The sequence below is a fragment of the Anolis sagrei genome, chromosome 2 (assembly GCF_037176765.1).
Source record: "Anolis sagrei isolate rAnoSag1 chromosome 2, rAnoSag1.mat, whole genome shotgun sequence".
Classification (NCBI taxonomy): Eukaryota; Metazoa; Chordata; class Lepidosauria; order Squamata; family Dactyloidae; genus Anolis; species Anolis sagrei.
In genome coordinates this window covers 211,473,698-211,496,836 of record NC_090022.1, presented here as the reverse complement: position 1 = coordinate 211,496,836, position 23,139 = coordinate 211,473,698, and the positions used below count along the sequence as shown (strand labels likewise).

Here is a 23,139-nt window from a genome sequence, read left to right as displayed (position 1 = left end):
TTGAAGATATGGTGATGGTAAATATTCAGTAAATAAATGCAGGATGTCCTCCCTGTGTATATATTGTTAACAGTTTATAATTCTGTGGGTTTTTGTTTTTGTTTGTTTTGTTTTTTTGCAGTCCTCCCCCCAGATGTATATACCTTTAGCAGGGATAAAGATTGCAATAGTAGAGAAATGTGGCAAAACGACAGGGCAGCTTTTAAATGAGGTTTGCAACTCTGCTACGACAGTGCAAGAGGTGTGCATTGCAGTGCAGGGTTGACAATTCGAACATCTAATATAAAATTGCAATTTTAGTTGGAACTGGGAACCCTGTTTACATTGCTATTATAGTTTTCAATATAAATGTATTTACATAGCATGTTAAAAAGTTGATACATTTTGCGGGACACGCTGTATGTGTGTGGTTTTCTCCTCCAGCTTCCCTCCATTTTCAAGGTTGCCTCTTTCTCTCGGGTAGCCTAGGCTTTTTCCAGGCGGCAGAAGTGTTAGGAACTAGAAGGTGGCCTTTTTTAAAAAAAAAGAGGGATCTGGAATAATGATGTGAGAAAGCAACAGAGGCAGGCAGGGCTTAATCTTCTGTTTCCTCCTCCAAGTAGCTTTAATCTCCTCCCCATGCATGTCCTCACCTGCCCAGGTTTGCTGAACAGAGTTCACCTACATGTTGCAGATGGGAAGACATGTGGCGCTGGGAAGGCCCTACTGTGCATTTTCTTCTTGCTTTCATTATTCATCAGATGTGCTGGGGATTCGCCAAACTATGATTCCCAGAATTGATTTGAATTAGGGTTTTATTCTAAACTGACTTGACTGAAAATGAGCATTGTTGAAGTCCGTGGGGCTGGCTTTTGATTAGACCAGGTGTACATGGGTTAGGCTGTTAAGTAGCTTTGAACAGTCTGAGACTGAGGGACTGTGACTTGTTCAGGGAACACTTTTTGTGATAGTAACTACAGAGTATATTCTTGAATGGACTATATACAATGGGCTCTTTTTGGTATTCACTCAGTTTTGTTTCCAGGAGCCTTTTGTGGTTGATGTTCAAGTTCCATTATATACAGTGGCATGGTAAAGACATTGTATACGTAAAATGGCAAGATTGGGGCTTGCTTTTTGTGTGCTTGTTTTTTTAAATATGCATTTTTTCAAACTGGTTTAGTTGAATCCATTGGTGCAGAATCTGTGGATATGGGGAGCCATCTGTATTGGCCTTCTTTATTAGTAGCCCTTTGAGCAAAGGTTCTGCTTTTCATCTGACTGGGGAACAGTCTTTTTAGCTGAAACTGTAGTAAAATTCCTGCTTAGTATTATCTCAGTAGGTTTCCTCACAGTCTCCTTCTCTTCCTCCCCCTTGCTTTGCTAGCTATCAGCTTCCTCTGTGCCCAGCAGATGGAGGATTAGTTAGTTCAAAGAACCCCCCTTTGAATGCCAGTACAAAGGAGACAGAGGCCAGGTGTTGAGGTAAGACTCTGGGCACCTTCTACTTCATCTGTTTTCTTTTTGCTTCCCGGACTCCTCCCTTTGAGTCCAGTGAGATTTGACTTAACTCTTGCAGGAAATTGTGCAAGAAATCCTAAACACGATTGCCCAGGAAACGGGGAAACAGGCCATTTACTATGCTGAGTGTCACAGTATTTTATGCTTTGTGATCAAAAACAGTATAGCATTTTTGCCAAATAAGGATTGAAATCACATTAAATAGAGTTGCTTTTTAATGTAGTCTTGAGTGGCTGTTTACACATGTCTTACATGAGCTCATGTTATCCAGTGTGTTTACGGGTACCTTTCAGCCTAACTGTTGGCATTGCGAAATAATTACATTTGCTGTTGAACATGCTGGGTGTTGTTTTTTTGTGATATCTAGTTGAGGAGAGGGTTTGCTATCCTCTCATTTGTAATGTTCTGTTGCAGTGATTCTTGATTGAGTGTTTTGCTGTCTTTGTAGATTGACAGTGAATCATTAATTGTGTATAGTCTGTAATCCAGTTATACTGTTATCTCTCAGCTGGTAAACCATGTCTGCATGACACTGTTCATTGACAATTCCTGGATCTTGCGTAGTGTAGTTTTTTGACCTCCACAACTTTGCAGCTCTGAATTTTTTTTTGTACATTGTGTGTGTTGGAGAGAGGGAGAAGAGAGGGAATGAGCACAGGAGTTTTGCTATTGTAGTTTTTAATGCTTATATTGTCTTGTTAATTTTATGTTTTTGTTGTCTTCTTTGTATGTATTGATTATGTTACTTGGAAACCGCTCTGAGTCCCCTTGGGGAGATAGAGCGGTTTATAAATAAAGTGTTGTTGTTGTTGAGTTAATATTGATTTTTATTTTGTTTGAGCTTTGTAATACTTTAGTACACATTAAACATTGTTGTGTGTCTTCGAGTCATTTCCAAAGTATGGTAATCCTGTCATGGGGTTTTCTTGGCAAAATATATTCAAAGAAGGGTTGCCATTGCCTTCTTCTGAGGCTGAGAGGCTGTGACTTGTCCAAGGGATTTTTGGGTTAGGATTAGATGGCTAGATGGGGATTCAAACCTTGGTTTTAAGAGGTGTAACAACGCTCAAACCGCTACACTGTGCGGGATGTCACACATTAAACTAGGGCTATACAGTTTGCAGGCTGAAATTTAATACTGTATTTTCCCAATCCTGGGACTCAATGTAGTTTGCACTACTTAAAGCATATACAAGTAAAGAGAACACATCATATAGAGATTAAAATATAATTGAATTATAAGCAGAATTTAAAAAAATTGTAAGCATGTCCATTAACACTGAGCAGATAGACAATACAGCGAATTAAAGACCACTTCCTTATGGCCTGTAGTGACTTGTGTTCTTCAAAGACTGTCCAAAACAGACAAAATGTCTTCATGTGCCTATGCAAGATAGCAAGGAATGCATCAGTCTAAGGACTCTAGTCTCTCAGGAAGCAAGTTCCAGAACCTGGAAACATCCACCAAAAACCCTGGGTTTCTACCAGATGACATGTCTCCCTGGAGGATCCTAAAAGCTCAGTCAGGCTCATAGGTCAAATTAAATGTCATTTAATCTTGGATTCACTTTCCAAATTTTAGTTGAGATGTAGTTAACATCTGCTATGATTGTGTTACATTTGCACATCTGATACTTTGCAAAACATGTAATGATATTAAACTATTTGTTAATGCGTTTTTGACATTAACTGTGACTGTCATGCTGTTGGTTAATCCCAACTCACGTAGACCCATGGAATTAATTCTTGAATGGTGAGTCACCTGTGAATTAATTTAGTGATAAATACCATTGGGTCAGTAAATCTATTCTAGTCAGGACTAACAAAAATATATAGGCCTGCATTTCATGAAACTGGTGTTTCTATTGTTTTATACTTCTGTGTGTGCTTTGGACAGGCAAAACATTATTACTGAATTCTGACTCTTTCAGATTACTCTTTTTCAACCTCTTGCCCCAGTTCGAGCACATGCTGTATGGGTACATATGTTACACATCTATCTGAAGCTCTCATTGTTGTAAGATGGCAACCTTGTGATCTTATCCATCAAAGGTTCGAAACTTCAGACTTCAGATTTGCACTTGAAAAAGTTTTCTAGATGAAGAAATTAACTATTGCTGCTTTAACCTGTAGTGACTAGTGTTAGAAAACTAATTTTCTTCAGTAGTCACACTGTGATTGTAAGCAGAAATACAACATCAACTATCTTGCATATAGGTAACTAGAGTAGATACATGTTAGAGAACATGTGGAATAGACATGTTAGAGAAACCTAAAATGATGGTTTATTTGAGAATGAAATTCAAGTGGGCAGTTAATGACAAAGCACAAATGGTGGGCTAGAAGAGACCATATCTGTGATTTGGAACTATACTATGTTGAACCACATTAAAACGATGGATTTGTAGGGTCATTTTTAACAACCAATACTACTTTAACAATCAATAGTAATATTTTCTATTGCTCGTGGTTCTTGAGGAGGTGGCTGTAGGGTGAAAAGTGGTAGGTGTACGTCGATTTTTACTCATGCATTTTCCTATTAAAAACCATACCTTTAAGTTCCCTCCCCTGTTTATGATTAGGTCATTATGCCTTTGCCCTATCGCTTGGTCCTAATTTTAATCTTTTGGGGAATATTTATAGCTATTGCGGTAGAGAGTCTATTTATAAATATTGCAGTAGATTTTTAAAAACACAAGGATCTAAAGTTTTGTGTGATCCTAAAATTTTACAGCTTGCAATGAAATGTAGATTTCATCTTGCAAATTTAACATTTTATGGCAAATAAACACATGAAATAGTACTGATCTGCATACTGATGTATGTCAGAGTAGTCAGCCAATGTTTCAGCAAAAAAAATACATATGGAACAAGTCTGAATATTTTTGGCCAACTAAACTTTACTAGGCAAATAAAATGATGGCTCTAACTTCTTTTCTTAGGAAAAGTAAATGTACAATGGAACATTGCTGAAATGGAAACTAAATAAATTTGGGTGATTTTATGTATGATTCTGTTGTCTTGCAAGCATAATGATATATTTTTCCTTGCCTAATCCTGTGACCAACTTATGATTTAATTTCAGCAGGAAAATCTATCATGATTTGCTTTACCAGTCACTTGATGTCTTGAGAAAACTGGACACTCATGCACCTACACTTTTTTCAGTCAGAGATTTGAACCCTGGTCTCAACTTGCAATCATATATTCAAACCACTCCACCATGCTGGTTATCCCCCCTTCAGAACCAGTAATAGCTTTTATAGTGATTTAGTACTGATGAGTGATGTGTAGAAAGTGTAACATTGAAAAACAGGAAACTTGCTTTTCATATGATTTATGGTTCTTGTAGACCAGCTTGGTGACTTATTTTTAATATATTGATGAGGATTACATTCTATCTTTGACATAATCCCTGATCATAAATATACTTTTATACAAAATTGAGTACTGTATTAAAATGGCTAGAGCATTTGTGTTTCATGGAGAACAGTGGAATCTCACTTAGGAAAAATCACTTGACAAACTATGATTCATTTTTTGCTCCCATTTTCCTTCCTTTTAAAAAATTAAGACCTCAATCAGTGTTTAGAATTAAGCAGTACACTGTCATTGAGAGTCTGGTATATCTGGATTTGTTTAAGGCAGCTTTGACCCAACTTTCCTTGTCTTTCTTTTCCGTGCTTTCTAGTGTTAGAAATTTTTTATTTTGTTGAATTTTCAGTGGCCTTTCTTGCTTTGGTAATTTAATTCCTATAGCTCTAAAGTCTTTTCCTTCCTAGTGATTCTAGGGCCAATGCTGTCTAGGGAAAAGTGGAGTTGTTGTGGAAAAATTAGAGTCTTTCCCTCAGTGTGGTAGGGACTGGCACAATATTTGTGCCCATTGACAACTATTTATTTCTGAGAAATGTACTGTGTATCACCAGTAAATTGATCCACAGAACAACACCAGGTTTTGGACCACAATTTGAATAGCACTGCTCTTAATAAACTTTTCATTAGCACCTCCATCACAAACAGGTTATAGCAAGATTTGCTCTAAGACAGGGGTCCACAAACCGGAATGGTAACACATGATAACTTGAAGGAATCAGCTGTAAGATACAAACTAATTTGTAGTTTTAAGTGGCATTTCAAATTACAATAGTGTTGAGGAGCAGTGGTTAGTAATCTCTGCTACTGAAAATTTACATGCTTTTCTAATCAAGCCAGTAAATCATGTCTCCATCATCTAAAGACTAGATTACAGGCATTATAGCAGTGTGCTCTATTATGAGTTGGGGATTAATCAGTAATGAAAAATGTCTTGGGGAGGTTCTGTTCATTGTATTGATCAAGTTATAGTGTTTGTACAATATTATATTGAGAGTCAATTGCAATAATAAAATTGTCACTTGGGAGACTTGTGATTTTGACAGCAGCATTGCTTTAATTGGCCACAAGTAACATTGATGGAGCCTTGTCATGTTTTTAATATACTGTTTAAATAGTCTTGTCTTGTTTGCCTCAATCTTGAAAGATGGTAATAAAACAAAAACAAGAAAATGTTTTCCCTCTTTTGCTTTTGCTTTTATCTCTTAGAGAAATGTTACCATTTTCTGATGTTTCCTTTTAAACCAAGAAGGGAGATTAGGTAGCCCTTCAGATGCAACTTTCAGCATTCATCACAATTGTCTATCTGGCTGGGACTGCCGGCATCTGCTATCTAAAGAACATCTGGAAGGTCACACGATTCTTTCCTGATTTTAAATGTGCTTATTGCAGACTGCTATGTTTATTGTTTGGCCCCCACTCACCCTACAGACAGCAAACCAGACATTTTGTTTATGGCTAGTGAAGACAAGCCCTTCTATAACATGTATATCATGACTTCTGAAAAATCTGCTTTGTCCGTATACGCATATCAGAAATACTGCAACATTTTCTTTTTTTTTTGTCTAGTCCAAACCATCTGCCATAGCAGAAAGGCCACTGATCAGCCAGAAACACATAAAATAAAGGTTTGTTTGAATCAAAAGCACCACAAGATCTGCCTGCTCATTTTCTCTCCAATTTCCCTTGTTTACCTTTTCTCCTTCTGCTCACACATTACATCTCTTCCTTGGATGTTTTGGGCTTGGAATAGTAACTAAAACAAAAGTATAATTGGGGAAGGAAACACCATTGTGTGTGGAGAAGGTTGCAAAGTGGGACTTGAAACATACTTAATTATGTGTGGCATGTAAATAAAATTTGCATTAAATGCATTTAGAAAAAAAGTGTCAGCTTTTTCAGTTGCTGTGCTGATCAACATGCTTTCAATTCATTTTGTTTCTGATTCATTTTAATGTGATGAATTTTCTCTCAATAGAAGGCTGACAAAGGAAAAGGAAAGCAGGTGGCTAAATCGGCAAAACAGGTTGTTCCATAGAAATCACAAACAAATGGATCTGCTTGCTGAAAGGAAACTAGAGGAGTTTAAATCCAAACATAATAAGATAGAGAGGCAGGATATAGTCTTTTGTTCTCCTGTGTTTGGCAGGTCTGACTTCCCAAAATGATCTTGCTCTTTCCTAATAGTTCTTGATTTGCAATCTTGAGAAATTTGGTCAGTATGGAAAGTCTTTTGGACTACTGTAAAGGCTACACCTTAGGTTTTTGTAGCCACTGTAGAAATCAGAAACACAATGTAAGTTAACGTCAGAGATATACAGGGTCTAGATAAATGAATTATCCTCCAAATATGAATTGTATTCACTTTTAGAGCAGCAATCGGCAAAACCTTTTATTGGATCTGACAGATAGAGGGAAAGTTATTCTTTTACTTTTGTTTTGTTACTGTGAAAGAAAATATTTACTTAGAGTATTGATGATGGCATTTTCATCTAAAAATGCTGTTACGTCAAATTTAAAAAGAATGTTACTTTCAACTTTGGTATCTCAACAAATCAGTTTTATTGGGATTCATTTAAAATGGATTCATTCTACAGCACAGTTGCACTCCAATGTTTTCTTTTCCATCGCTGAAGCATTGATGTCCTAACACTTTTTTAAAAAAGAAAGAATCCTAAGCAGGCAGCAACTGTAATGTGCACCTTTTTTTGCCAAATTACAAAGTGCGTACTTTTTGCCGCTGCACATTACTTTCAGCAGCAAATACTTTTTTTTTTCATTTCAGGGTTTTGAAAATTGTGGTGTGCATTAGGTTTGGTGGCACATTAGACTTGAGTAAATACAGTACTTCGTCTCCAAAGAAAAGAGAAATAGAAGGAAATATGAAAAAGAAAACATTGCTCTGTGGTCTGCAATCAGCTGTTGTACTGCATTATTGTGATATGAGTCTATTAGAGGTGTACATTTGCAAAACTATTGAGGCAACTTGAGGATTTCAATGTAATGATTCAGTGGAAATGAATGTGACTCACATTGTAAGCATCTTTTAAACGACATATTAAAAGAAAAAATGAGACTAGATTCCACAGCTACCATTTATGGGTGGGAAAAAGTGAATTGGTATGTTGGATATAGAATTACTCTAATTTCAAAAATACATCTGAGGGTTCTCTCTGTGCACAATACAATTTTAATAGGTATCCCGGTTTGCTTTGGTCCCTAGAGTTTATATCTGAACTCTGAATGCCTAAGTAATATGTTCCCCACTTTCATTTAATTTGAAAGATTTTAATTATGTACATTTTGTCTGTGTGAATCATGTTGATTGTGTTATGCACATTCAAAAGTTAGAGTAGACTGCCATTTATTTATTTTTTGGTCGTGTCAGGAGCGACATGAGAAACTTCAAGTCGCTCCTGTTGTGAGAGAATTGGCTGTCTGCAAGGACGTTGCCCAAGGGACGCCCGGATGATTTGATGTTTTTATCATCCTTATGGGAAGCTTCTCTCATGTCCCCGCATGAGGAGCTGGAGCTGATAGAGGGAGCTCATCCGCCTCTCCCCGGATTCGAACCTGTGACCTGTCGGTCTTCAGTCCTGCCGGCACAGAGCTTTAAGCCACCGCGCCACCGGGGGCTCCAGTAGACTTCCATGCTTCACCTGAACTATCTTATACATGGCTACTCAGAAGTAAGTTCCGCTATATTCACTGTGTTTTATTGCCAGGTGAGGAAGCTGCCAATAAATACCAGGTAGGCTATATAACTGGTAAAACCACCTCTACATATTCCTTGCCTAAGAATACCGTGAAATTCATGGGATTGTTATAAGTTGACAGATAAATTGAATGTGCACATCCACATGGCGGAACCTCTGGAAGATCTCCCCCACACCCCAATCACACCATATCCAGCACATAGTTCAACTTGTATCATTGTACCTCACTAAAAATAGTATCTCACTCAATTTTATCCTATTGAATCATGATTAACTACCAAATTAAAGCAATTTAAAAACCATTTTGAAATTGTTTTTAGTTTCCCACCAGCAGATTAAAACAACAATTAGGTGGGATGGTAGCTTGTAAATGATTATCTGGGTGATTGTGCACTAGATGTCAAGCTAGAGTTGCCAGATGCAAGATCTCATGAATTGTGCTTTTTGCTGCCTGCTTTTTCATTCACGTGGTGAGCAGTCTTGAAACTCAGCATTAAGAGAGAGATGTGGGATGTATATTAAATATGCATGTAGCTTTGCTAATGGGAAAATGCAGTTCCTTCTCCCAGCTAGCACTATGTCCAGTGTGCTTTGAGTTCTAGTTAAATTCTCAGTCGTCATGGACAGAAAGACTCCTTTCATTTGTAGAGGGCATTGTGATCAGGGGAATATCACTGCTGGATGAAGATCAAGGAGTCCTTCCAATGCCACTTTCCATGCTATTCAGGATGGACTGTGACATCCCAGAGCAACCTTTTGGGCTGCAAAGGAAAGACAGAATTAGCTTAAACCATCTCTGTACTCCAGCAGAATTTTGATGAGCACGTCTTTGGATCTGATTGAGGCCTGGATGAATGTGGTATTTCTCCAAAGAAGGTACAGTTTTAGAATCATAGAATAATAGAATTGGAATAGACCGCATGGGCCATCTAGTCCAACCCCCTGTCATGCAGGAAAAGCACAATCAAAGTACAGCTGACAGATGGCCATCCAGCATCTGTTTAAAAGGTTCAAAGGAAGGAGCTTCCATCACACTCTGAGGCAGAGAGTTCCACTGCTGAATGGCTCTTACAGTCATGAAGTTCTTCCTAACGTTCAGGTGGAATCTCCTTTCCTGTAATTTGAACCCATTGCTCCGAGTTCTAGTTTCCAGGGCAGCAGAAAACAGGCCTCCTCCCTCTTCCTTATGACACTCTTTCACATATTTATACATGGCTATCATGTCTCCTCTCAACTTCCTTTTCTGCAGACTAAACATGGCCAGTCCTTTAAGATCATCCTCATAGGGCATGGTCTCCAGACCTTTGATCATTTTAGTTGCCCTCCTCTGGACTCCTGCCAACTTGTCAATATCTCCATTTAAACTGTGGTGCCCAGAATTGGGCACAGTATTCCAAGTGAGGTCTAACCAAAGCAGAATAGAGGGGCACTATGACTTCCCTCAATCTGGATACTATACTCCTTTTGATGCAGCCCAAAACCCTATTGGCTTTTTTAGCTGCTACATCACACTGTTGGCTCATGTTCAACTTGTTGTCCATGAACACTCTGAGATCTTTTTCACATGTACTGTTGCCACCCATTCTGTATCTTTGCATTTCATTTTTTCCTGCTTAAGTGTAGTATCTTACATTTGTCCTTTTTGAAATTCATCTTGTTAGTTTTCACCCAACTCTCTAATCTCTTAAGGTCATTTTGAATTTTGATCCTGTTCTCTGGAGTATTAGCTATCCCTCCTATTTTGGTGTTACCTGCAAACTTGATAAGCATGCCCTCTAAAGCGTCATCCAAGTAATTCGTAAAGATATTGAACAGTACTGGGCCCTGGTCTGAACCCTGCAGCACTCCACTAGTCACTTCTTTCCAGGATGAAGAGGAACCATTGGTGAGCACCTTTTGAGTTTGGTTGCTTAACCAAATACAGATCCACCTAATATTAGCACTGCCTCACCCACATTTGACTAGTTTGCTTGCAAGAAGGTCATGGGGGACTTTGTTGAAGGCCTTACTGAAATCAAGATATGCTACATCCACAGTATTCCCTTCATCTACCAAGCTTGTAACTCTATCAAAAAAAAGAGATAAAATTAGTCTGGCATGACTTGTTCTTGAGAAATCCATGTTGACTTTTAATAATCACAGCATTCCTTTCTAAGTGATTGCAGATCCTTAATGATCTGTTCCAGAATATCTCCTGTTATTGTAGTCAGGCTGACTGGACGGTAATGGTTTTCTGGACAAGAGCAAACAGACTCTGCGATATCAGATTTGGAACCTGAAAGCCAAAGTCAACTGTTTGTGATGTCACCAGCATAATACATTTTGATTGTATGTGATTTTCAGAGTAAGCCATTAAATTTAAACCACTTTTGTGTTTTTATTGGGAGCATTGTAAGGAAAATATATGTACACTGATTTTCAAAGCAGTGGGCTTGGCCTAAAAAGAAGAGGTAGCTCCAGAGATGTTTAATGTGTATGGATTGGCCAGTAAGTAATCCTCAAAACAGGCACTTTAGGTGGCTGGTCCATTTGGATCTTCTTTTGCTTCAGTATGGAGAGTGGTTGCTCAGGATAAGAGAACACCTAGATAAAAAGGAGCAAAGGAAAGCTTTTGTTGTTGACCTCTCTTTTCGGTTGTTGAGAACTGTCATCACATTGACGTTGACTTATGGCGACCCTGTGAGTGAGAGGCCTCCAAGTCTCTCCGTGGTCAACAACCTTGCTCATGTCTTACAGACTCAGGACTATGGTTTCCTTGATTGAGTCTATCTGAAACCCTCATTTTCTACTGCATTCTACTACACATTATTTCTTTTTCTAGTGCACTGTGTCTTCTCACGACATGTCCGAAGTATTACAGTCTTAGTTTAGCCATCTTGGCTTCTAGGGAGAGCAGATAGCAGAGGATAAATTGCTATTGGAGAGCTGAAATATTGAAGATAATCCTAAAATCATATCTACATTGGCTTGAGGGCCCTGAAAGGTCAAGAGACAATAAATGTCTTGAATTAACAATACATAAAAACTGTAGCTGGTATTTTGGGCTACACCCTTAGAAAAATATCTGAACAAAGGAAGAAAGAAACAAACATAAAAATTTTCATGTTAGCAACTGTTGTAATATCCTTTTTGGTCTAAATGTTATTGTTATGTTAGTCTGTTTTGAATAAATGAAAGTGACTTTCCCAATTATGTTTTTGGGTTTCAGTTTAACTTGAAGACATTTGGTATCATTTTCAAGAAAGCAAGGCTCAGTTCTGGCATGTGTTGAGTAATCTTGAGGATGAAAGGATTGTTGAGAAATACAGTAGTATTACCATTGGTAACATAAGGATGCAAACAATATCTCATATTCCAAGATCATCTCCTTCAGCAGTAGGTTGGATGGGGGACTATAAGGATTGTGAAAAGGTTATATTTATATAATTCAGAAATAAAAGGGCTATTGGAAAGTCAGATTATCTGTAGCATAGCATTTGCTACAAATAGATCTGCTACATAGCAGACTGAAATAAAAAACTAACCCAAGTCCAAATATAGCCAGCCCTCCGTATCCATGAGTTCTGCACTCACCGATTCAGTGGTCCACAACATGAACAATCCCCCGCCCTCAAATGTCCAAAAATCAAACCTTGATTTTGCCATTTCATATGAGGGACATCTTTTCACTATTTTTCCCCCGTGTCAGAATTGACTTGAGAAATGCCACTATGCCACTGTATGTAATGGGACTTGATCATCCCCAGGTTTTGGTATCCCTGAGGGTCCATGAACCAAGCCTCGGCATCCACTCTATATCTTCTTAAAGACCAAACAAACAATTTCTCAGCTTGGCAGAAATCTATCTTTTTCACAGATTGGACACTGTATGAGCATCACTTTCACCCTAAGTTGGAAAGATGCTGAAAACAGAATTTAACTGAAGTAAGAGAAATTTATTTATTTATTTATTTACAGCTTTTATATTCCACCCTTCTCACCCCGCAGGGGACTCAGGGCGGATTACAGTGTACACATATATGGCAAACATTCAATGCCAATTTTTGACATACAAACATATACAGATGTACACAGAGGCTATTTAACTTTTTCTGGCCGCAAAGGGAGCTGTCGCTTTCATTGTCCATCTGCAACGCTGATGAAGCACTTCCGCATTCCCCACATGCTTCCCCACTGGAATGCTTTGCTGGAATCTTCTTTATGGCCTCATAAATCAGTTAATTTAGCCTCCCCACACTTTAAGGTGGTACTTTATTTTCCTACTTGACAGATGCAACTGTCTTTCGGGTTGCAAAGGTCGACAACAGGCTACACACAATTGGTTGGAAGCCCACTCCAACCCGGGCTGGCTTCGAACTCTTGACCTTTTGGTCAGAATGATCTTAATGCAGCTGACACTCAGGACTATAGTTCATATATTAATGAATAGTAGAAGCAATGTGGAAAAAAACCCAAATGATAATATTCTAGTCCATAAATGAAAATGGAACCCACTGTCATTAGGACCAAGCAATATCCACAAAAATATGCAAAAGTAGCTTAGTGACAACTCTTCTGGAATGATCTTCATAACTTGAAACTTATCAGCAAAAAGAAAAGGAAATACAGTTGTTGGTTTGTTGTTATATATGGCTGTAATTATGTTTGTAACCTAATAAACAGTTAGTTATATAGTCAAACCACTTCGTGATTTACTGCAGATCTAGCTTTAGTTCTCAGCAGTAAAAACCACAACTTTTTCTTTCTGAAGCAAAGCAAACTCCTTTTTAAAACTACCTCAGCTCTTGCTTTTGATTCCTTCTCAGAGTGAAGTCTGTTATTCTTGAATCCTTGCCAAACCAAAATCGGTCAGACAGGTGTATTTTAGATGTTATAATGATCCTGTTCTTGAATTGCTGGCTTATAGTTGAATGGCCCAAATTGTGGGTGGAATAAAGGAATAAAGGCATGCAATTCTGTCTGATTTGGAAGCTAAGCAGGGTGAGTCCTGGTTTGTACTTGGACAGGAGACGACCAATATATACAGGTGTTATAGGGTATATTTCAGAGGAAATAACTGGCAAAACCATTGCTGAGTATTTCTTGCCTAAGAAAACCCTGTGAAATTCATTGAGCCACCAAAGCAGAGACTTGAAGACACATGCCTCATACACTCACATGTATTGGAGGGGCTGTTGTTGTGTTTCTGCATTAGGAAGACAACTTGCTGCTTTTTGGAAGTATCTGCAGATTGAAACCAATAAGTTTAATATCAGTCAGATAAAAATAGATGAGCAATAAACAAATTATCTTTGTAAATGTATTTTGTACATGTACCAATGTTGTTGTTGTTGACCATCAAGATGTTTCTGCTTTGATGACCCTAAGGACAAAATTGTCAGGATCTTTATTTGGATTTGTTTGCAAGATTTGTGTGGGAGAAGGGTTGCCATTGTCATCCAATGAGGCTGAGAAAATGTGACTTGCCCAAGGCCACTTAGTAGGTTTCATTGTTGAGCGGGAATTTGAACCCTGATCTCCAGAGTCATAGTCCATCATGCTGGATCTTTAACTGAACACATATTAGTCTTTTGGTATGGTAGTTGTTTTTTCTGTCAGTAGCTTCAGCAATATAGTTTTAATAAGATCAAGTGAACTAAAGTAAATAGAGTACAAGTATTTTCTTATATATATTTCATAGAAATGTATTTTAATATGTGTATTTTATATAATGTTTTATGATCATTTTTTTAGCTGTGTTGTGCCCTGCCTCGTACAACAAGGAGAAGCGGAGAAAAAATAAAATTATTCTTATTCTTATTGTTATTATTACAGTAGCAAAGTTTTATTTTATTGCTGAAGTGAATTTTTGCAGTTATGTACATTAAAAATAATCATTCATGTAGATGTCTCAATATTGTTGTTAGTAGTAGTATGCATTTATTTCTTGCCTTTCTTGCAATAATTTGATTTAAGGTAGGTAACAGCCTATATAAAACTATGCAGATTAAAACTATACAATTATATTTTATAGTAAATTATAAAGTTGAACACATGAGGGGTTTTCAAAGACTTTGAGCAGCCATCAAGAAGGACTTCTCCCTTGTTCCCATCAAAAAAGATAGGAGCCCTCGATGGTACAATGGGAACAAGGGAGAAGGCCTTTTTGGTAGCTGACCTGTCGGTCTTCAGGCCTGCTGACACAAGGTCAGAGGTTTGAATCTGGGGTGAGTGCAGATGAGCTGCCTCTGTCAGCTCCAGCTCGCCATATGAGAAGCCTCCAACAAGGATGGTAAAACATGAGAAACATCCAGGCATACCTTTATGCTTTATACATGCCAACTAATAATAAGGTGATAATGTGTTAGTTCGGTTTTTGAGATTGGGAACCCCTGGTGGTGCAATCGGTTAAACCCTTCTGTTGGCAGGACTGCTGATGAAAAAATCGGTGGAATGAGGTGAACTCCCATCTGTCAGCTCCAGCTTCTCATACGGGGATATGAGAGAAGCCTCCCTCAAGGATGATAAAACATAAAACATCTGGGCGTCTCCTGGGCAATGTTCTTGCTAACGGCCAATTCTCTTATACCAGAAGTGACTTGCAGTTTCTCAAGTCACTCCTAGCACAGAAAAAAAAAGTCAAGCAAGATTGAAAAGATGTTGAGAGGTGAGAAGGACCTATCCAGAAGAACTTGGATCATAAAGGAAGATACGGTCCTTCAAATAGCCTGGACCTAAGCCGGAAGTACCTCTTAATTCTCTGCTTATATTGGTGTGTTGCAGTAAAAGTTAGATCATTTAATGAAAAAAAGTGTGAAGCCACTAGTTTAACATTGTGCTGACAGATAACATCTTGCCTGGATTTTCCATTGAACCTGCCTTATGACTCAGTGGTGTGTGCCTACAGCACTGTTTACTGGCAAAAATTGTGAGTCTTCTGTAAAATTGAGAAACCGACTCTGCTGATGTTCTAAATAATCAAGAGAATGAAAGTTCTGTCTGTCGTCTTCATCAGCCACTCTACAGAACATTTGATTTAGCAATTTCCCTGATTTCCTAGGATACTTATATATTGTCCTGTTACTTTCACTGTGACAGAATTTATACTGTGGAACCAGATAGATGCTATTTAACAGCCATGGAGGTATCTGTATAAACATTTGGCAAATATTGAAATATGGTATTATGCTGTGTTAGGAATGCATATGCGGATTAAATTTTAAATAAAGCATATATTGTATTACTGTGACCTTGTACAGCCATTTCTTTATAATTTAAGAGATTCCTATTTTCCCTGAGTAGGTTATTATGGTACATTTTTAGTAACATAAATCTATTTTGGTGAGTGAGGCATACATTTTCCTAGCATTATAAACTTTGCTATGTAAACTGTGTCATGGTGTTATATTTTTCTTAATGTGACTGCCCCCCCCCCCCCCCCCAATGCCTTGGGGCATAATATTTCTGCTGCTACTCCTTTACTTTCCTTGGTCTGTGAAAAAATGCTGCACAAATTTAGATATTCTTCACTATTGGAGAAATGTATTACAATATTCAGCATTAAAGGAGGCCATGGTTTCAAATAACAAGGTGATCATTTGGTTCATATTTAACATCTTCCCACCATGCATCAAAGGATTTCACAGTCTTGCTTCACAATGAGAAGGCAAGAAGAAGCAACATCAAAAAAGAACTTCATACCAAATTTCTGGGTGTAGTAATCAAAGTTATCCTGGTTAGTGATACATACAATAATCTACATCCAAAGTGTGCAAATGGACTTCTGCTTGAGTATTGGGCCTTTTGATTCTCTCCTCAAGTTTTCGGTGTGCCACCTTTAAACATTTGAAGCAAATTTTAAGGGGGTAGTGGTTTGAGTGCTAAACTACTCTTATGGAAGCTAGGCTTTAAATCCCTGCTAAGCTATCGAACCCACTGGATGATCGTGGGCAAGGATTGGTAATCATGGACGATGAATTTTGGATTGCGATTCCAGTTACGAGATGCATGGGATTATTATTGGTGGCCCAATAATTTGTATTGTATATGTGTTTTATGCTTTTAAACTGAATACTGTTTTTTAAGTGTTGTAAACCGCAATGAGTCGCCGACTTAGGCTGAGATATTAGCGGTATACAAGCGCATAAATAAATAAATAAATAAGTCACACTATTTTGGCCTCAAATAAGGACAAAGGCAACCCCCCTCTGAACATATTGTGCCAAGATAATATTGTAATAGGTTTGTCTTAGGATTGCCATAAATGACTTAAAAACATGGATGTCTATTGGATGCTGTTCCACCAGTGGTAGATGCAATTCTTTTAGGTGAACATTAGTGTTGTCAGCCTATAACCCCTCAGTGTTTTTGTGTATGGGTAGGCTCAGAAAGCAACTAGGTGAAGGGTAACTTGGGGGGGGGGGGTCATAACTAATAGCCACTTGTAATTAATTTTATTCCAATACCAAAGATGCAGCCAGGTTATGTTGTGATCTTTTTATTTAGTTAACAGGTAATTATGCTGCTTTCCCATGCAATTGTCAAGTTGTTTATGATGAGGGGTGTTGGTGCTGAGGCTTCAGTAAACGCTGGAGAACCAATATCACATGTTGGTGGGAAAGGGAGATATGGCATACTAGAGAAATACAGGCAGCCCCCAAATTTTGAACAAGACGAGTTCTGTAGGCTTGTTCTTAAGTTGAACTTGTATGTAAGTCTAAACAGGTACATTTTTAAGTGTATCTCCAGCCAAATACATACCTCTGTCTGTCTGTTTGTCTGGCTGTCTGGCTGGCTATCTATAAAAACTTTGGATAGCATAGGGAAGAATTAACACTCCTGTGATTTTTGTTTTACTGTCTGTGCCCCTGTTCAGAAGATTTTTACCCCCCTTTCTGTTCCTGTGATAATTGGATTTTGAAAAAAAATGGCTTGTTGTAGAAACAAGGATTGATGATAAAGCCTCAGAGGACACCCCTTTTCCCCATAATAACTCCTTCAGGAGTGAATTTCCTTTCCGAGGCGTAGATTTGTCTCACTTAATGCCTCACCCCCGTTCTTAACTATGAGTTGTCTGTAAATCGGATGTTTGTAACTCAGAGACTGCTTGTACTCTGTAGGGAACATTTTAAAAACCTTTTTGTCTTAGAAATGTATAGATTCTGTGAACAGAAAGACAACTGTGAGTAGCAGAACCATGCAGGCCTTTGTAAACTAGCCACTTTATCATTAAGTATTTCCATATTTAGCTTTTGGATGGATCTAGCAAGGATTCTATAGGTATAGTGATGATAAAACTGTGTTGTAACCTTTTTAATTGCATGCTAACATTGTGAGTAAATATGACTAACTTTCTGAACGCTTAAACATTTGAAGCTAATAGTTAATTAACAGTCAAAGGATGCATCCAGGCAAACAACAGCCAGGCTACCTGTATGCATATGCCCCCCACTGATAGACCTTGCATCTGCAAGGCTACTCAGTGCTAATCAAGCTTGCTAATTGTAACATTCACACTTGCTTCAAACAGACAAGGGTTCCTTATCGCACCCTGGACATTCCAGATATATATATACTCCACCAGCCTCATTTCCAACAGACCTCTAAAGATGTAGGTGAGACATCAGTAGAAAATGCTACTGGAACATGGCCATACAGCCCAAAAAACACAGCAACCTAGAGTCAGCATAGTAAAGTAATTTGAATGTTGAACTAGGATTGGGAGATCAGGGATCTGATCCCTACTCAACCATGGAAACCCACTGGATGATGCTGGGCCGGTCATATTCTCACAACCATAGAAGGCAATGAAAAATCTCAGAATAACCACTTTTAGTGGATCTGTCTACCTGTTATGTTTCATGTTTGTGGGTGTATACAGGTATGCGTGCGTTTGTGTATACATGGCCCACAACCAAATTACACAGAAATACTGTGGCTATGTATGAAAGGAATTGCTGTTTTGTCCATCAAGAATTTAGGAGTGGTAGTATCAAGGAAATTCTTTTGGAACTGAAGTGTTTCTCCTTAAGAAGTGCTGTTATCTCCATTCAGGCAGCTTGGAGGAAGGAAACTTTATCTTGGCTTGGGTGTGCTTGACATTTTTTTCATTATAACTTGTGTTTAATTATGTTGCGTATTCTTTGGTTGTAGTGATTTTTGTGTGTGAAAGAGCTAGCCTATGCCCTCAATGCATCCTTTCTGATCTTGGAAGCTAAGTGGGGTTTGCCCTGGTTAGTATGTGGATGGGAGACCACCAAAGATTACCAGGTGCTGTTAGGCTATATTTCAGAGGAAGGAATGAGCAAAACCACCTCTTTGAGTATTTCTTGTCAAGAAAACTATGAAGTTCATAAAGTTGCCATAATTTAGTGGGTGATTTGGAGGCACATATACACATAAATAGGCTGGACTGAGAGAGCTATTAACATGATCTTTATTCCTTTCTTTTGTTGTTGTTACCCCAGATACAACTATGATAGAAGATAAAGGCCCAAGAGTTGTGGACTATTTTGTAGTAGCAGGTCTCACTGATACATCAACTCTTCTGGATCAAGAAATAAATCGCTCTGAAACAAAGTCAATTGGTTCGAAGGCTCCAATCACAGATCTTGCTGTCATCATCAAGTCGGCAGGTGAAACTGTTCCTGAGGGATACACTTGTGTTGAATCAACCCCAACAGCGCTTCAGGCCAACTTGAACTATGGGAGTCTTAAAAGTCCAGAGCTTTTTCTTTGCTACAAGAGGAGTAGGGACAAGCCACCGCTTACTGATATTGGGTGAGTTGGCTTCTAATGCGCAGCAGTCTTGTGGTGAGATGGGAAAAGGTCTTGTTAGTGAGAGAGATTTTCAAAACATCTTAATAGTAGAACTGTGATAACATGTAATATTGTAGGTATTTGAAAGAAATGCACATGGTGGCTTTATATATAAAATAATCAATTTCTCAGTGTTTGAGATCATGAGTAAAATTCAGTGTCAGCTTACTTGACAGTAAGTTCCAGTTATTGCTAAATGGTACGTATAAGATTGCACTGTTTGTGAAAGAGGGTCATTTCGTGGTCATTTCGTGGCAAGAGGATAATGAGATATGGCCAGACAGTGACTGGTTGTGCTTAAAATATCAGCCATTGGAAGGTGGTGTCACCTTTCTAAACCCCTAGAAGACCCCAGAGGAATACAAAAAGCATCTGTTCTTCTGTAGCTTGGTGAATGGTCGTCTATCTTTTAGAATGTTGTGCATAAATGACTGGTTTTGGACCCTTGGCTACAACACAATGGTTCTTTAGCAACAGTACCAAAGCCATGGTTAGCATAATAAAAAAATAACATCCATTACATTTTGTTTTGGTTTGGACTTGTTAGTCCAAGTGTAATTTTTGCATAGTCTAGAACAGACAAATTGGTACCTCCAGTATGTGTTGGGCTACAACTGCTGTCAATGCCGGTCAGAATGACTAGTGGTTAGGGGTTGTGTAAAGTGTTCTTGAAAACATTTGGATAGCCCCATGTTTCTTACCATAGTCTAGTAAGTAATTTGACCCAGAAGGATATTTTTGTTGTATACTGTTAAAAAAAGTTTTTGAAATTACGGTTGTTAATTTGTGTATTAAACTAAACTGTTAAGAGCAAAAAAGCAATACATCCATTGAGCTTTCATGTCTTTCACTTTTCTGATTTCTCATTCATTGTTTAAAATATAGTAATACTGATACTGAAGTGCAAATGATATTTACTTTTAGGTAACAGCAAATCTTTTTTTCCCCAGAAAGTCTATAGATCATTTTTGTGGTGATTAAAATTCCTGGTGGTAATTGCTCATTCTATTTTAAACCATTGCTTTAGTTTCAAAAATAGTTTGAGGCCCATTTACAAATGAGACCTTTTTATTTTTGTTGTTATCACTTGAATATACAATAGTACTTTTTTACTTTACTTCTCCCTGTGTGGGTGTGTTTGTGGGCGTGAGAGCAATTGAGATAAGAGAGCAGAAGTATATTAAGGTGCATGCATGAAAATATTTCAAAAGTGGTCAGCAGTCTAAAACACCTTGGGGAAAAGTGGTCTGAAAAACAGGCAAAGGGACATTAGATATAAGTGTGTTTGCTTAACTGCTTTTTTGAAATCTCCTGTTTTAGGTTTCCCCTTGAACTTTGCAGAAATCAAAGTTGTTCCCCGTTTTGAAAGTTATTGTCCTGCATTTGCACAAGGAGTTATTATTGTACAGTACATTGACAACTAACTCTATTTATGCGTGTGTGAAATGTTCACATGTCCATTAATTCCTTCCAGAGTTTTATACGAAGGGAAGGAGCGTTTAATGCCAGGCTGTGAGGTGATCCAGGCAACTCCCTATGGACGATGTGCTAATGTCAATAACAGTTCGGCCACATCCCAGCGGATCTTTATCACTTATCGGAGGGCTCTTCCAGTTCGATCCCAAAACTCCCTGGCTGTCACCGACATCTGTGTGATTGTAACCAGCAAAGGGGAAACCCCTCCCCATACTTTCTGCAAAGTTGATAAGAATCTAAATTGTGGCATGGTGAGAAGAATATCTTGTTGTCTGAAGCTTTGAAACAATTATGAAGTGTTGGGTTGGGCAGAAACTATTGGGGTTGTTTACTCTTGAAGATCTAAATCCAATTTCAATTGCTGAATGGAAAGTCAATACTACCTGTTGCTTAAGTGAGTCTTTCCAATTAGGACTTGGATTTAGACCTCTTTTTTAAAGTGTCTACTGTGTTTCTACCCAGCATATTTAACTTTGCCTCACTTTAATCGCCACAACTCTGTATTTTTTTCCTTTCTGCACGGTGGTTGCTGGAAACATATCTGTGAGATAGCCAGTTACCTAATTTTCCTTCAAAGAACAGAGTGGGAATAAAAACAAGTGTTGGACTTTGGAAGGGTGCAAATGTTGCAGTGATAAAAAAACTTCTGACATGAAAAAAAGATGAGATTATTTAAATGAAAGTGAAAATAGATGTATTCTTTATACCTATTTTCTATATAATCTAGTTTTTTTCTTCAGTGTAGACAATAAGTCAACTGCAAAATCAATGAGTGATTTTTAAATAGAATTTGTATTACCTAAATCTCTTTTAAAAGTGATTTTCCAAATAAAACCACTATGGTTGAGGGACAGAATGTATAATTATGTATTAATTGGCACATAGCTTCTAATAAAATATAGAATCAGAACTGTAAGGCATTTTGTAGATTGCTGTGGTTTCAACAGAAGCATTAAATAGTGGCTTAAAAACTTTAGTGAGCCATGACAAGAAAATAGAAAACTTTTATGTTTCTCTGAACACATTATGGCAGTAGTTGTCATTATTTCTATTTATTAGCTCCCTTTTAAAGATTATCATCATTGGTGATCACTCGTTTCCGAGTATGATTGTCTTTTAAGTAGTGTCTTGGTGGTGGCTCTGTAGACCTATCCTTGATCCACTTGTTATTCCACAGTGAGGACATCGAATGCAATCCTGCTCAGGGTTGGCTTGACGCCCTTTCCTCTTGACACATTTCTCCCTTTTGCCCTCCATTCATGCCTCTTCAAATTCCACAGCACTATTGGTCACAGCTGACCTCCAGTTAGAACGTTCAAGGGCCAGAGCTTCCCAGTTCTTGGTGTCTATGCCACAGTTTTTAAGGTTGGCTTTAAGCTCATCTTTAAATCTCTTTTCCTGCCCACCAAGATTCTGTTTTCCATTCTTGAGCGGAGAGTAGAATAATTGCTTTGGAAGACGGTGATCAGGCATTCAGACAATGTGACCAGTACAGCGAAGTTGGTAGTGGAGGATAATCTCTTCAATGCTCATGGTCTTTGCTTCTTCCAGCAGAGTGACATTTGTCCACATGCCTTCCCAGGAGATTGGCAGGAATTTTCAGAGGCAGTGCTGATGGAATCATTCCAGAAGTTGAGTGTGATGTCTGTAGACAGTCCACGTTTTGCAGTCATATAACAGGGTTGGGAAGACAGTAGTTTTATACACAACACCTTGGTATCCCCACTGATGTCCCGATCCTCAAACACTCTGCTTCATTCAGAAAAATGCTGCACTCGCAGAGCTCAAACGGTGTTGTATTTCAGTGCCAGTGTTGACTTTTGTGGAGAGGTGGCTGCCAAGGTAGCAGAAGAGTTCAACATTTTCTAACATTTTGATACTCTAAACAAAAACAAAAATGAAAAACAAAGACAATATATCTGTAATGAGTTTTTCCTGAGTACAACAAATCCAAAGGATCCCCCAGTTAGTATAATGCTGATCTTTAAGATATTAGCCAGTTCTCCACTGAGTCAGCATAAAAATGTTGCCATTGCTTGATTATGCACGCATGTGAATCAAATCTTACAGAGATACCAGTAGAACGAAATTGTAAATCATTCTTGTATTGTGTTCAGTACATTCTGTGTCTGTCTTTAATCATGACTTAATGTGTTGTCTTATAGTGGGGTTCCAGTGTATACCTGTGTTACAAGAAGTCTGTTCCAGCTTCTAACTCAATTGCATATAAAGCTGGTAAGTTATTTATTTTTCTAAATTTCAGATATATAATAAGATT

The 23,139-nt window shown here is 38.1% G+C and overlaps 1 protein-coding gene across 3 annotated transcripts in view; it reads left to right on the top strand.

The window, feature by feature from the left end:
- Positions 1–23,139, top strand: part of DENND4C (DENN domain containing 4C) — a 92,531-nt gene that overhangs the window by 4,907 nt on the left and 64,485 nt on the right. Inside the window, exons 1-4 of one of the 3 annotated variants that reach the window (XM_067464367.1) lie at positions 1,367–1,464; positions 19,034–19,346; positions 20,860–21,112; positions 23,027–23,096. In XM_067464367.1, coding sequence (XP_067320468.1) covers positions 19,042–19,346; positions 20,860–21,112; positions 23,027–23,096 — 628 coding nt within the window. In that variant the 5' untranslated portion in view covers positions 1,367–1,464; positions 19,034–19,041. Of the gene's footprint in view, positions 1–1,366; positions 1,465–8,540; positions 8,562–19,033; positions 19,347–20,859; positions 21,113–23,026; positions 23,097–23,139 lie in introns of those variants that run through there. The other 2 variants (XM_067464368.1, XM_060762431.2) reach the window with 2 other exon arrangements.